Below are 15,058 nucleotides of genomic sequence, written 5' to 3' on the forward strand. Positions count from 1 at the left end.
GTATTGGAATGACAATAAATAGAACCAGACTTGATGTGTGTCTATGAACGACAAGAGTTGTTTATGCATTGACTTACATCCAGCTATTTTCATTTAGAGCTCGTAGGGCGGGCAAACATACCCTGCAGGATCAAAACTACACTAGATTTTATTCAAAGTAATTTTGTGGCTAATCAAAATCCTAAAATCTTGGAGTGGTATGCAAACCTCTACACATGGCCTTGGGCACCCTACCTAAAAAACATGTTTGTTCTAGAAGACTACAAGCCCCATAACTTCAAGACTAGACTTGTCGGAAATGTAGTTTTTATAGCAACAATTAGTGTTGCCTTGAAAATAAAATATAGCCAAAACACATGTCTTTATCGCTGTGTCATAAAGTAAGCACACTTAAGTTATGCATTCGCAGTAATGAAAATATCTCCAGTTACATTAAAATGCGGTAGGCTATGTGTGTTACCAAAGTGTGACACTACAAGTACCACAATGCATCATTCCATTTTCTGCCAGGAAGAAACATGGCTGCCCACTATTCACCGAGGGTATTTCTATTTACGTTTAGTTTGTTATCTGTTTTAAGACAGAAAGGTGAAGAAAGAGCCTGTGTCATGAACTACCTTGTGTAAATACTCCGTTTAATGACCCGTTAGAGTGTCGGTAGGGAGACGCAATTTTTCCGGTCGTTGTGAAACTGAGCGTTCACGTCTGGTTTTCTTTTAATTTTTGCTGAGCTGTCAAGCTGCTCATCGTTTTGGGACTGGGATTGCTTTGTATTTATTATCGAGCTAAGCAAGCTAAAAAACATACCTGCGAGTCCAACGCATACATTACATCCAGGAGCCTCATAGTCGCTATGTTTAGCCCAGTGAAGTCTTCTTATTTCAGAGTTAGCCCGGCCATTGTCAACAGAGAACTCGGCAAGACCAAGATGAGATAGCAAGAGGGCATATCAGAGTGCTAACTAACACATGGTTTATTACGAGGTATAGCCCCAGCATAACGCAGAGAACAAGGAATACATAACTCAAGCAGCATGTTTGGGAATCTTTTCGAGGAAGAGGAGGAGGAAGGCTTCTCTTCGACCTCCTCCGGTGGGAGAGTTGCAAAGGGGGGAGACGAGCCACCTCCACCCCGAGGAAGAAGCACTCTGTGCGGCATCAAGAACCAGGGGGGCACCTGCTACCTCAACTCCCTGCTCCAGACCCTGCTGTTCACCCCAGAGTTCAGAGGTAACATCACATTCCCTTAAGAGTGGGATGAGATTGGAGTACACCAGAGCAGTAGAAAACTAGGACATTTGTATTCTTTTCCACTTACTTATTCATTGTTTATGTGTCTTTACAGGGGAGCTGTTCAGTTTGGGAGCAGATGAACTAGGATGCCTGGAAGACAAAGACAAACCAGGGGCCAAAGTAAGTGTTGCAAAGTGTCTGCAGCTGTAACCACATTTGTTATGTCTATGTGTATTAATGATGTTTTCCTTCCTTATCCTCAGGTTAGAGTGATCCCACTGGAGCTACAGAGACTGTTTGCCAGTCTGCTGCTGGCGGATCAGCAGAGCGCCTCCACTGCAGACCTTACCGACAGCTTTGGCTGGAACAGCAGCGAGGTCTGTGTCTATTATCTTTATCAGTGGGAAGGAGAGAGAGAGGCTCAGGTTACAATTCTCATTTCAGTGATTTATTTTAACTTCCAGTCATACCAGGACATTCATGCTGAGATTCACACAAATGGATTTTAAGTTGTGGTCAGGTCAGGCCTGAAACCTTCCATTTTGACAGGAGGCTTTCCAGCTGCAGTCATGCAAAAATAAATACAAGAGAAGGAAAAGTAAGAAGTTATTTTCACAGAGTTTTACATAGGACATGCATAACCACCTTTTCCAGGTCAAGAGTGCACCATGAAAACTAGTTTTAATTAACTGATCTGTGGATGGTCACGATTGTCCCACAATGCACTACTCAAAAGGAATTAGGCAGGTTATAGCGGGTAAATAAAAGAAGCATGGAACTGCTTTTTCAGTGAAGCTTTTTTTTTTGAATTGTAAAGTATATACTATAAAAAAACAAACATTGAATTAGCAGAAAAGCTATATCCCATATACTTTATCGTTACAAAATAAGGAATACCTTGTTGCGACGTACAAGGTGTTGTCCTTATCCCTGAGCACAACTATGCAAACTATAATATTCAATGTAATGTATACTAACACTTTTATTGGTTGGAACTAGGACAGTGATTGTCTATCTGTCCTCATCTGATCCTTTTATGTTTGCTCCTCTCTCAGGGAACAAATCAGCATGATGTGCAGGAGCTGAACAGGATTTTGTTCTGCGCGTTGGAGCACTCTCTTGTGGGCACCACCGGTAGCACGTTTATCCACCAGCTGTATCATGGGACCATTGTCAACAGTATCGCCTGCAAGGAGTGTGGAAACGTCAGCCAAAGACAGGTGTGTCCATTTGTGCGGGGTTTCTCTGTCTCTTTGACCGGGCTTCTGTCCATTAGATACTGTTGGAAATACTTTTACCTAGTACGAATCAGAAAGAATGATACTTTAGGAGTTCAGTCACACTGCATAAAGAACTAGTAATTAACTAGTTCTGTATGTGGCTTTTTCAGGAGGACTTCCTGGACCTGACAGTGTGTGTTTGTGGCGTGTCGAGCCTGGAGGAGGCTTTGTGGAACATGTTTGTGGAGGAAGAGTTGTTTGAGGGCAATAACCTGTACCGCTGTGGGCAGTGTGACAGGCTGGTCACTGCTGCCAAGGTCAGTGCCAGCGCTCAGACTGTCAACACATAACACATTTTATAACAAAATCAACCTTAAGAGAAACAAATATTTGAACTAAACTTGTAAAGCTTTTTCTTTACTGTATCTCACATTCCTTTTCTTATTTTGCTATTATTCAGTCTGCCAAGCTGAAGAAGCTCCCTCCTTTTATGACCATGTCTTTGCTGAGGTTCAGCTTTGACTATGCCAAATGTGAGCGATACAAGGAGACGGGACGCTACGTTTTCCCCTTAAACATCAACCTACGGCCATTTTGTGAAGAGGTACCTGACATAATTTAATCATAAGCATTTCACATGCCTCCTTCCAGTGTTCGCACACTAAGATATCTTAATAAGTTAACTACTATGTTTTCCTCCCTTACAGACTGATGGAGAGGACTCTGATTACTCCTACGAGCTGTTCTCTGTGATCATCCATAAGGGTGGCTGCTATGGAGGCCATTACCATGTTTATATCAGGGACATAGACCAGCTTGGCCAATGGGAGCCGCCGGTGAGAAAAACAGAAGAGCAAACATGGGAGATTATATTTATAGTTAATTAAATATTATGATATATATATATAATAAGCATTCATTAGTTGTACTCGCTTTTTAGAATATGAGGATCTATTTCTTGTATTACATTTGGCTAAGTGCTATTACTCTGATATCTTTGGACATGCTTTGCTATCAACAATGTAAAAGTGTATAACAATATTCAAGCTTTTGAAAGTAAGCATAGCTAAAAAGCATCACTTCACCTCTGTTTGTTGTGTGTTCAGGAAGAGGAATGCAAAATTAAGACTCAGAAGAAATTGAAGGACGAGGTCAAGCAAATGTGTGAGCCAAAACTTCAAGAAGACGACCCTTTGTCTGTCATCAGTGCTATTATTACACAGGTATAGTTACCACAATTATAAAGAGCTTTCTTTGTTCAGGCATTAATACAGCCATGGTTAGTTAATAATTTGCATGCTGTTCATATCCTGTCCACTAGGAGCCATCAAAGAGTGTCCTGTTGGACCAGCTGGGACAAAAAATCATGGATAAAATCAGTTCATCCTGGAGCAAAAAGTTCAGAAAACACTACGGGCCCATAGGAAAGGTATTTTTGTTTTCTTTTTTTATGATGCTGTTGTCGTTTGCGGATATTAAAATATATGTAGTTTACCCATAATTCTATTTTCACTTTTTCTCTTCTGGTGTAGTTCCTGCAGTCCCACAATGATGTTTTCATGCTGGTGTCCAATGGTACTCGAGTGGCATTGAAGGCAAACCCTCCGAGCCCTGTGACTGAGACCCCCGGCCCAGCAGAGCAGACCACTGACTCTGATCCTTCAACTCCTGCAGAACCTGGAGCCGCGGAAGAGCCCGAACCAGACCAGAAGCCAGAGCCCGAACAAAAGGTATCAGAGCAACAGAACAAGAAATCAAGGACATTTTAACGAAATTTGAAGGAAAAAAAGACACCTACTTCATTCTGTCCAAGTGAACATCTTGTGGTTACTTTGATGGCTGTTTCTCACGGTGTTTCTCTTGTCTGTCAGCAGGGTAGCCACTGGTTCGACCTTAATGACTCGGCGGTGACCTCCATCAGGGAGTCTGACATAGAGAAGCAGTTCCAGGGCAAAGAGAGCGCATACATGCTGTTCTACAGAAAAACACAGCTGCAAAGGCCCGGTGAAGGTAACGGACACTTTATATTGCATTTGTATTGGAAAAGAGGATCTGAGGGAAAAAAACTGTTAAGTGGGGTAACCATTTATCCAATTAAACAATGTATTGGCTCATCATTTTGATCATTTGTAATAAGTAAGGCCATTTCTACTAAAATATGTTTTCTACATCCGCAGCTTTGAAAAATCCTGAGTATAAAGTTCCTCTTAACCTCATCAAGATGGCTCAGGAGGAGAACATCAGAGTGCAGAAAATGCGGTACAGAATTAAATCACATTACAACATGACACTTTTAGCTAGTTTAAAATGTGTAATTCAGTGATCAACACCCAGAAAGAAGAAGAAAGTTATTTGAAAGTGAATTTCTTCCATAAATGATTAATATCAGTCAACATTGTTTCTGTTGCAGCGAGGAGTTTGAAGCTTCAAATAACACCGTGGAGCTGCATCTCCACCTCGCACCCTCCTATAGGCTAGATAATGGAGCCCTGCAACCAATCAGCAAAGAGCAGAGCGCTAGCACACCTTTGAGTTTCGACCGTAGAAAGACTGTGGGAGATCTTCGATTAGCTATATACCAGGTAATTTCATTTCCGAAAACACGAGCTGTTGTGTCTAAAAGAATGAAAGCAATCAGCAGTTGTTTGTGCTTCTGATTATAAAGATGCAGGAACTCTGGGAAGGGGATATGGCTCTGACTGTGGCCCGGAGTCTCCCTGCAGGTCTACACCTCTACAATACACTTATAGGTGAGTCACTTAAATGCAAAATAGGAAGTTAGAATACAAATAACAGCCTGACAAAGCATGCGACTACATTCTGGTTGTTGTTTGCAGACGACGGTGTCTCCCTGTACAGTGCCGGCATTTGTACAAACTCTGACCTGTTTGTGTGGAATGGCAGAGAGGTGAGTACATTCTCATTCATGTCAATATGTTTATGATGTAGTGTGTGTGTAGTGTTACCAGTGGTGGAATGTAAATAAGTACATTTACACAATTACTGTGCTGCAACATTAAACTGATTAACGCATACAATATTGTTATACTATTTGATCATATATAAGTTCTAAAATGGGCCATTCTACATAATGAGACTTATTAAGCTAATACTTTTGAAATTTCACTTAATAATATTTCTACTTCACTTCCTTGCTCACTTGACAAGATCCCAGATGACCGACTTGTGCTCTGTTTGTTATCTCAGGTGTGCGGTGCGGCTGTCCTAACTGGAGCTGAGTGGGAGCCAGTGCTGCTGAATGTGGTCCGTCCCTTTCTGGAAGATTGTGATCAGGAAAAGGCAGATGAGATGGAGTGTGAGGAGGGGAGAGAAAGTTTTGAAAACGGGGGTCCAGGGCTCAAAAGGGAGGCGAGAGGTTTTGCAGGTGCTGCGACTCTCGGGGAGGTGAGGGAGGCACTGGGGGAGCCTCGGGAGAGTCTGCTGTGCCAGGAGCATAAGGGAGGAAAGAGAGGAGAACAGGGGGCAGGGGAGGGAGGAGGGGCGAGTGGGTGGAGGGTGTTCCCCCCCGACGACATGCACCGGACACTGAAGGAGCTGTCGCTGAAGGACGGCGATGCGCTGCTGGTGCTGGAGCCGCAGTCCTTCGACAGCAGGTACATGCTCCGCAAAGTGTTTACATGTTGTGTTCCTGAGGAGGTTGGTGTGTAACTAGTGTCTTTTCTGCTCAGTTTGTTCACTCGAAACGGAGACGTGGTCACTGTGACGACGCCTTCCGACTGCCGCTGGCTCCAGGTGGAGTTTCGACCAAATGGAGGAGGGGGAGAAGAAGGGGATAAAGAAGAGGAGAGGAGGAAGATTAAGGTTCCAGCTACAGGAAATATGGTCAGTGTTTTTCTGCTGATTGTCCTCTTTATCGCTCAATTGTATTCATTATTTCCAAGGGTCCCAATTTGGTTTTGAATGTCTGTCTTACAGCTGCTGTGTGAGGTGAAACAGAGGGCCATAGAGGAGCTGCAGATAGAGGAACAAACCTCAGGCAAGATGCTCTGTGTCAAACATAGCCCTGATTTCAAATCAAATCAAGTTTTATTTATATAGCACATTTTTAAACGATTTTTGGTCGAGCCAAAGTGCTGTACATATAATAAAATACCCTACAGTAAAGACACTTTACAGCAAATACAACAGCACAGTTTGTTCAGAATATCAGTATGAGAAAAACGACACCCTCTGTCCTTAGACCCTCACATCGTACAAGGAAAAACTTCCAGAGAAAAACCCACATTTCAAAGGGAAAAATTCTCTGTTACCCCCGCTATTGTAGAGTATGAGTAGATGCAGAGTCACTCTTAGTATTTGTTTTAAGAATCAAGCAACAAGATTAAGTTTATTTAACAAGCAATCCGTTTAATCTGTTTTTTATTATAGTATAATAAAGTAAATAAAACATCTTGACTGTCTCCTACTAAATGTAAAATCACAGGCCATTAGACTGGAACATGTCATACTTGAGGCCATACTGTTTCAGCTTTTATATTTTATCAATTTCTTATTCAAATAAATGTATGTATCCTCAAAACTGGACCAAAGGATCATCTTCTTATTAATAAAGAAGGTCTAGATAAATTATAAAATATATAATGTGCCTATAAATGATCGCTAAAACTGGTTCAGGACCTTCATTTTTGTCTCGGCTAAACTGAAGTAAAACAGAAAATGTGTATTTGTGTTTACGTTTGCAGTGTTATGTAAGAACTATTACTTAGATCAGCTGTTTCTGTCTCACTGACCAGGTGCACAGCACTGCCTGAGACAGGTGGACTGCACAGGGAAACTCCTTCCTCCAGGTACTGTCTCATGTGTTACCTGTGGGTGATTTAAATGGGGCTGGAAATCCCCCTCATTTTACCAAAATATTAAGATTCCTTTACAGTGCCCCCTCATAAAATGTTGAAAAGGTACTCCCCCTGCTTGTAATGTTTCTTCTCATCTTTGTTTGAAGTGTTATAACACATTTACTAAGTGTGCTTGTGTTGTCTCACTGCTTGTGCCCGACAGTGTGTGAGGAGCTGAGTGTTCGGGATGCAGGAGTGCGCCTCATGACCACACTCACTCTCTGTCCGGGAAATGCCCCCAAGGCTTCACAGGTGTGTGTTTTTTATTTGAAAGCTTCAGTAAATCCTTTGTACCTGCAGCTGCACAGGTGTTACATTACCTTAAAGTGATTAAACCTTTACTATCCTACATTTAAAAACAAATGGAAAAGTTATGAGCGTTTAAAATGCTTGATTGATGTTGATGTTGTAAGATTTCCTTTCTGCAGCTTTTCTTGCACTTCTCTGTGGGCACAGCGCCCTCTGCTGGCTTTGAGAAGGACATACTTGTGGAGAAATCATTTACTGTAAAAGAGGTGAGGAAACTTATTTCATGAAACAATTATAATGTGCTTATGTTACCTATTTTTTTTATACATGTAACTTTTTAAATCATTACCTTTTTGATTATTTGCAGTGTCTAAAGGCAATGCTGGATGATGTTGGACTTGATGGTACAAATATATTTGTTCAGTTTTCTTACTGTTGCAGTTAACTTGCATGAACTGTACCTTATAACAAATAATCTGTGTTTTTGTAGGACTGTAATCAAACTGATATTTTACTGTTGTATAGGGAATTCAGTTTTGTATGTAATTTTAAATGCGTGTTTACAGGCACCTGTTGGCACTTAAGAAGGCTCGATTGGTGTGAGGAGGTTGGAGAGCCAATCATGGATGAGGTGAGCGGCTGACTGTAGTGTGCACAATGTGTTGTACCTAAATCAAACAGTGTTATCAGTTTTAGTTTTCCACCAACTTTATTGATAATATTTAGCACCAGACATTCTACATTGAGAGAATATTGTCTGAAAGACTATAAAATACAAAACCATGAATAAAACAAAAATCCACTCGCATCACACCAAGTAGTGTTTCAAATATTCACTTCTATTTGAAATAATTATATGAATATTGTCCAGTTTTTAAAACGAAAATCTTTTTTTCTCAGGATGCTCCTCTGTCAGAGCTGAAGATTAACAATGGAGAGACTTTAATCGTCACAGAAGGACAACTTCCTCCAAAGGTACTTTAACGTTTAGATTTTGGGTTGAGATTCATTCTAAAGTCTAACTTTACGTCTCTCTTAAGCGTTTGTTTTTTTGTTTTTCTGTCAGGGTTTTCTCAAGTTATCCGTGTGGCTGTATCTGGATCCCAGAAACAACTCGTCAGATTTCACAGGTTTTAATCACACTGACAACGGCCACACTGAGGAGCAAATGCTGGAGCTTTTGACTGCAAGTGAAACGCACAGCCCCTCACCCCCCCTCTGTATCGGCAACACGGCAGAGCTCAGAAGTGCAGGACAGGTGGAGATATCAGACGAAGCCACGCTGGAGGATCTCAAGACTCAGGTAGTGTATTGAGGTTTAAACCAAAAACAGGAATTGATAGTCGTTTGTACTTTGAGGCAACTTTAAAACTTCCAAAAACTATTCCTCTTAGATTTCTGGAGTTTTCTGTCATCATTACTTGATTCTGAGAGCTGCCCTTTTCCAGTCATACTAGTTCATTATGAGACCATGACATAAATACTCGTATTTACATTGCTGGATGTGAGGCAGTATTAAGGCCAACTAAAACAACATGCATGTAAAGGAAGCTGCATTGCTTATCTGTTTTTTAAAAGACTTAAAGATCAGGCCATGCAAAGTGTTTTTGATGCTATTTACTAATGAAATATTATCTATCTACTTGTGTATTAGGTGTTGACGCTGCCTGCCCTTCAGGATGTGTGTGTGCCAATCACTGCTTTCATGCGTGTGTGGCAGCTTGAGTGTCAGAGGCTGGCACGTATCCTCAGAGGACAGCAGCTTACACTCAAGTATGAACAACGTTTTTTCCTATTTAATATATTGGCCACTGCATTCTACTTTTTTATCAAAACTGAAGATGTTTTATTTTCTCCTGATCAGGAAATTGAAGCTGACCAGTGGTATGGATCTTTGTGTGCAACCGCTACTAAAAGAAGAAGATCTTGGGTAAAGTTTGACTGTCATAATTCTTCTACTTTATAAATAATGTTATGTTGAATCCCTCGATGATATTAGAAACTCTTCTTATTGTGCATTTCCGTTATTTAAGTCTAATTATTTGACCTTCTGTTCCTAAGTCCTAAGGATGTGATGCTGAATGTTAAAATGGGAGTACCAGGGGAGAGGTGTTTCTACCCCACAGAGGAGCTGGTTTGGGATGCAGCCCGAGACTCGTCTCCTCGCTCTCTGCGCACCTGTCTGGCTGCTCACTACGGCTTCTCCCCTGACTCTCTGCTGCTGGCCAAACACCAGCCGGACAAACACACCTGGGAGGAAATGTCCACCTGGGTAAGATTAGGAGACAGTCACTTCTAGAGAAGGACCGTGTTTAAGGGTTTTTTAGGGAACCCATATGTGTACTTGCAAGCTTTGCGCAAAAATAAAATGTGTAGTGGAAATTGTATTGTTAAGAGTTTGGGAAGAACATTAGGTAGGAATGTTGACTGCATGTAATGTAGCCAAAAGTGGGTGTGTCAACATTGATCATCGTGTCATCATTTTATCAGGAACTTGTGGGATTTGTATTTCCAAAGCAAAGAAAGTATCCCTACACCTCAGTATTCTTGTATATATTGATCATTCATTGTAATATTATTAGTGAATAATATGCAGTATGTACTTTCAGAACCAGCAGGTTTCCAAAAAGAAAAAGAAGAGAAAGGCAGAGTCACTACTGGGAGCGCCATTTCACCTCAAAGATGGCGACACAGTAGGCATCAAGGTAATAACAAAACCCTGTTTGTTTTCTAAAAACGAATCTGTTCTGGTTTTATTTCTCTGAGAAATAATTGTTGATATTTTTCCCAGAATCTTTTGATTGACAACAACAGGAACTTCTTGACCCTGGAGGATGAGCGGGGCCAGCAGAGGCTCAGGGAGCAGGCCGAGCAGCGCAGGAAAGGGTGGGACGCTTTACTTCAACACATGCAGCTGCAGGAAAAATGCTTGTGACTTTTACTAACCATGGGGATTATGGCTTTCTGGATGTTATTGCTAGACTATAGAGAACAGAAAAAACTCATCTTGTGCCTACAATCTTTAGTACTGTTGCTGTACCACAACTTTGTAAATTAGTTGTAGTTATGCCTTATGTTCTGTGCTTTTTATCCACAATCCTTTGGTAATGGTTTTTACCTTTGCTTATTTTCAGAGGGCCGGCTGCAGACTCAGACGGTGTTGGACCACAGAAAAAGGCTGGACCTAACAAATCCAGGAAACCAGAAGTAGCGCTGTCAATCAACGTTGGGGTATTCAGATAGCATCCCGCTCCCGTGGGTGCATGGACACATCAGAACTAGTTATTAACCGCTTGCATGCACACACACAGATGGCATGATGCGATTAGGACAATCCACTTGACGTCAATCTTGTGCCATTCCTGTTTTTTCTTTTACTGTATTTCACCAGAAAGATTATAAAACCAACTGACAAAACTCTTTATTTTTTTAAGGAAGAGAAGGCCTTTCTTTTTCACTATTTGCAAATCTGTTTTGTAACATTTGACTGTAATCTGCATTATTTCAATGCACAATTACTGGATTTATTTTTAGATGCCCTATGTTTGTCTTTCATCCTCTCTATAACTTTTAATCTGTTCCCTTATACTTAAAGTATGAGCTCATGCTACTTCAAATTAGATTTTGCTTTTACAGTACAGGGTGGCGGTTATACTGACGTTTCTGTTTTATATACTGTTTGTTGACTTGTATACATACTGCAATCAGGGTAATAACATACAAGCTAGTGGCTTTAAAGAAAAATCTACCATCAGTCAGTTTTGTTGTTGCTCAAAAGGTATTTGAAAGTGATGCTTATGTTTGTGATAAACCTATCACTGTGCACCAAGAACAAAAACATTTATCTGGATAATGGGGTTGTTTTAGGTTGATAAGGAGAAGGGAGATAGGCCTTAATGTGGAGAAGCCTGGGTGCTGCTCTGTCCTCCCTACCTCACTCTCTGCCTCTCCTGCTCTACCTCTGCTGCCATGTCTGCTTTCATCTCCAAGTTCTCACTGTAAAACACATTTACATTTCTGTAATCTAAAACCCCTGCTCTCTAAGTAAACGGTTAAAGTATTTCAGTAATGGATGGTTTGATCATTTGGCTCTACATTTAGCACTTAAAGGTGGGGTAGGTAATTTTGAGAAACCGGCTCGAGATCGCTAGAATTTGAAAATACACAGCCGGAGAAAATCTGCCACTTCCTTACAGAGCCCCTCCTCCAACACACACGAACGCGCACATGACCAATGAGGGCACAAGATAAGTTTGTGCACAGATGGAAGGCTGACAGGCAGGTAGGCCATCCAGTTATTTTAGCCGGGCCGGCTAAAAGGATTGGTCGTGCTTTTTACAGTACTACGGCTTCCACAGATGACTTTTTTTTTATGGATTTGTTGTCAAAGCACTTAAGATATTCATTGCTATCGGGATGTTAAGAGCATTCCATGGAATATAACAAAAAAAGTATCTCGAGCCTGTTTCTCAAACTTACCTACCCTACCTTTAAGGTGTGACATGACATATCAACTGTTTGAGTGAAGCTTTTTGCCATATTCTTCAATCGGTTAAATTACTTTATTAGATGTATTGGACATTATCCACACTGTTTAGAGCTGAAAAACCAGTAGAGTGTCTTTGGTTTCACTTTAATCTATGATTTTACATTCATAGGAATAACTCTGGAGCCAAAATCATTGTTTAATGTATCCATCTATGACCTTATGAATTTGCTGCTCACCGCTGCTTCAAAATCATACTGTAAAACATTCAAATTATTTCTGCCCCTACCCTCCTTGATTAAGTAAAGATCCCTGAGTTGCTCTTTTATTGTGAAACATCTAATGTTAATTTGCATGAACTTTATGTGAACTTCAGGGAAGTAAAATAAAAACATTATTTTAAATAATGTTTTTGAAATAGTGACAAAATAATGTGATATTTGGGAAGAAATCTGATTTTGTTTTATAAAACTTTTTATGCTTGTTGCAGGTTGTTTCATGTATAAATCTGGCCTTAATTAGTGCCAAGAAGTACTTTTTTTTTGGACAAATGTACTCAGCAATAGTGTTATTGATTACATTTTGGGTGTTATTGATAAGGACCTCTACTGTATCATGGCAGTGGACATCTGTTTGTATCTGTCTCAGATTAGGTATGCGGAAAATATTTTATCAACAATAAAGATATGCAGTAGTAAAACAAATTGCGACTTTTTTAATGACTTTTTTTGTCAAAGGGATAATTTAATGACGCTCCCTATATAAAACCCTGTGGTTAAAGGCCAACCGTCTTCTGACTGTCGACAGTGTGAAACTGAGTAAATAATACTTAGATAAATGTGAAAAGGTTTATATTTTGTTCCTTTTGTCGGACATTTAATATATATTGTATATTTTTACATTTATCATGTAGACTTCTATACTCTTTTTACATAGTTTTCAGAGAACACATTACGATTTCACATTAATCAGTCATGTTACAATTATATTAACGGCACATTTGTGATGACCAATCACAGCCCACGAAGCTTCGGGATCGTCCAATCAGCTCTCCCGCCTCCTCCCGGGTCATCCCCTCGGTCACAGTATTTATTTCTCGGACACACGCTGCAGGATTTATTGCACGAAGAACAGAGCAGGTCTTACAGTTTGATACTTAACAAACCAATACAATTTGCAAAGATGGTTGTTGCTTTCTGCGGGACATGGAAACTGGTGGACAGCCAGAACTTTGATGAATACATGAAGGCACTTGGTAAGATAAGATCATTTATTTTATATAAAAAAAGTTGATGAGTAGCCTACAGTGAGCAAAGTTGTGATACTGGAATAGTAGTTTATACTTAGTTATAATATATATATATCTTACATATCATTTCACTTTTTAGCATAGAATAGAAGTAAACAATAGTAGTTGTCATTGCCGTAAAGGCACTTATTTGTATTTTTCTTCTTAACAGGTGTTGGTTTTGCCACCAGACAAGTGGGCAATGTCACCAAACCCACAGTGGTGATCGAACAGGATGGGGACAAAGTGGTGTTGAAAACTCAGAGCACCTTCAGGAACACTGAGGTCTCCGCCAAACTTGGAGAGGAGTTTGATGAGACCACACCTGATGACCGACATGTCAAAGTAAGAAAGAAATCAGGGTGTAGTCTTGACTCTAACATCATGTGTTCTGGCTGTAAATCCTCCTGAGATGGTTTTAACTATATTGTGCTTACTTATGCTTGCAGTCTACCTTTTCCATGGAAGGAGACACATTTGTGCAAGTGCAAAAGTGGGACGGCAAGGAGACCAAATTTGTCAGAGAAATTAAGGATGGGAAGCTGGTGGCGGTAAGAATGACTAACACAAAACTTATTTTGATAAGTGAAGAGAAACATGCTGTAATCATTGTGGGTTCATTTATCATTTTATGGAGCGTATGCTTATCTCAAGCACATTGAATGACCCTGTTGCTGATATGTGCTAAACAAATAAACATGACTTTGCAATGGTGTAATACATTATATCATATGACCCAAAGAAACATGAAACTTTGCATTAAAATAAAAATCTTTTTCTCTGCTTCACAGACTGTGACTTTCGAAGGAGTCCAGGCGGTCCGCATATATGAGAAAGCCTAACTTGTCCACTTGATGAGCAAATCCTCCCTGCACTGCAATCGATCAACAAGGAGTTACCCTTTTTTAACAAACATGTTTTTATTTGTTTTTTAACAGTATGCAGTGATTTGCACTTGATTTGCTATTGTAACATGATATAAATATTATGGGCAATCTTTTGTAAGATCTTTTGTAAGAAATTCAGACTGTGAAGGGCCTAAAACAGTTCCAATCTGTGCATCACAAAAATAAACTGCTTTACTAAACCTTTATGTCTCAGACTTTTCATTTGTCTTTGAACGCTGTATCAGTGCCTCTTTATCTCAACAGAGCTAGCCTTTTCATTCAGGGTGTCGTTTTTTCATGCGACTTTGAATGTAGTCCCATTTCTTTTCAATTGGTCAACCTAAGTTGTGGGAACAGTGGTCTCCCTGTGATGGGTCAGTTCCAGGTGACAGCTGCAGGGTGATGGTGCGGGCCAGAGCTGTGTGACCATTGAACTCATGGGAATTAGTGTCCTCTAGTAACACCCAGATGGTCAGAGACGGCTAGGAGCTGGGGGGGTGGGGGTGGTGATGTCACTCGGCATAATCCGGTTTTAGTTGTGGCGTCATTACGTAGAGGCATCATTCGATGGTGTGTGGACCAACCCTGGTTGAATGCTGCCGCTAGCATGACAGATGAGAGGCAGAACGTGCAAGGACACTGTGTCGGATGAGAAGAGTTTTATCAATCCAATATCCCACGGTTAGTAGTTCAGAGTCTAAAGTTAGAGTCTCACCACTAAACCTTTCTGATCTCCGAGTGTTGGGCTTTTCATTTAAGTTCCCTCATTAATCATCCATCTTTCCCACATTTTAAGAAGCCAAGTAAAGCCTCCCTGTCCTGTCCTGTGAGCTGTGTCTA

General features: G+C 40.6%; 2 protein-coding genes across 3 annotated transcripts; both read left to right on the forward strand.

The window, feature by feature from the left end:
- Positions 1 to 518: 518 nt before the first annotated feature.
- Positions 519 to 11,618, forward strand: usp40 (ubiquitin specific peptidase 40). Of its 2 annotated transcripts, none has more exons than XM_034142460.1 (31): positions 519 to 1,229; positions 1,345 to 1,412; positions 1,496 to 1,609; positions 2,288 to 2,452; positions 2,623 to 2,769; positions 2,913 to 3,056; positions 3,160 to 3,288; positions 3,559 to 3,675; positions 3,774 to 3,881; positions 3,985 to 4,182; positions 4,324 to 4,462; positions 4,630 to 4,711; positions 4,863 to 5,034; positions 5,118 to 5,202; positions 5,290 to 5,360; positions 5,660 to 6,066; positions 6,142 to 6,295; positions 6,389 to 6,449; positions 7,207 to 7,260; positions 7,472 to 7,560; positions 7,737 to 7,823; positions 7,925 to 7,961; positions 8,124 to 8,188; positions 8,458 to 8,532; positions 8,624 to 8,860; positions 9,212 to 9,330; positions 9,422 to 9,487; positions 9,619 to 9,829; positions 10,167 to 10,262; positions 10,349 to 10,443; positions 10,692 to 11,618. In XM_034142460.1, the coding sequence occupies exons 1-31, from the start codon at positions 1,034 to 1,036 to the stop codon at positions 10,798 to 10,800; spliced, it is 3,897 nt and encodes a 1,298-aa protein (XP_033998351.1). In that variant the 5' UTR covers positions 519 to 1,033; the 3' UTR covers positions 10,801 to 11,618. The 2 variants fall into 2 exon arrangements, with proteins under 2 accessions (XP_033998351.1, XP_033998432.1); XM_034142541.1 differs by having other exon boundaries at positions 4,327 to 4,462.
- A 1,540-nt stretch (positions 11,619 to 13,158) lies between these two features.
- Positions 13,159 to 14,424, forward strand: fabp7a (fatty acid binding protein 7, brain, a). The gene is made up of 4 exons (XM_034144558.1): positions 13,159 to 13,298; positions 13,504 to 13,676; positions 13,781 to 13,882; positions 14,123 to 14,424. Exons 1-4 carry the CDS (start codon positions 13,226 to 13,228, stop codon positions 14,171 to 14,173), a joined length of 399 nt encoding a protein of 132 aa, XP_034000449.1. The 5' UTR covers positions 13,159 to 13,225; the 3' UTR covers positions 14,174 to 14,424.
- Positions 14,425 to 15,058: the final 634 nt, after the last annotated feature.

This window comes from Trematomus bernacchii, unplaced genomic scaffold (genome assembly GCF_902827165.1).
Source record: "Trematomus bernacchii unplaced genomic scaffold, fTreBer1.1, whole genome shotgun sequence".
In the NCBI taxonomy this organism is placed as follows: Eukaryota; Metazoa; Chordata; class Actinopteri; order Perciformes; family Nototheniidae; genus Trematomus; species Trematomus bernacchii.

What these genes read in the sequence shown, in the direction of transcription:
- usp40 (XM_034142460.1), top strand. Translation starts at nt 1,034, where the DNA reads ATGTTTGGGAATCTTTTCGAGGAAGAGGAGGAGGAAGGCTTCTCTTCG. An exon ending in TTGGCCAATGGGAGCCGCCG is followed by an intron (nt 3,289 to 3,558) that starts GTGAGAAAAACA and finishes TTGTGTGTTCAG; the next exon opens with GAAGAGGAATGCAAAATTAA. An exon ending in AAGGACAACTTCCTCCAAAG is followed by an intron (nt 8,533 to 8,623) that starts GTACTTTAACGT and finishes TTTTTCTGTCAG; the next exon opens with GGTTTTCTCAAGTTATCCGT.
- fabp7a (XM_034144558.1), top strand. Translation starts at nt 13,226, where the DNA reads ATGGTTGTTGCTTTCTGCGGGACATGGAAACTGGTGGACAGCCAGAAC. An exon ending in TGAATACATGAAGGCACTTG is followed by an intron (nt 13,299 to 13,503) that starts GTAAGATAAGAT and finishes TCTTCTTAACAG; the next exon opens with GTGTTGGTTTTGCCACCAGA. An exon ending in AGGATGGGAAGCTGGTGGCG is followed by an intron (nt 13,883 to 14,122) that starts GTAAGAATGACT and finishes TCTGCTTCACAG; the next exon opens with ACTGTGACTTTCGAAGGAGT.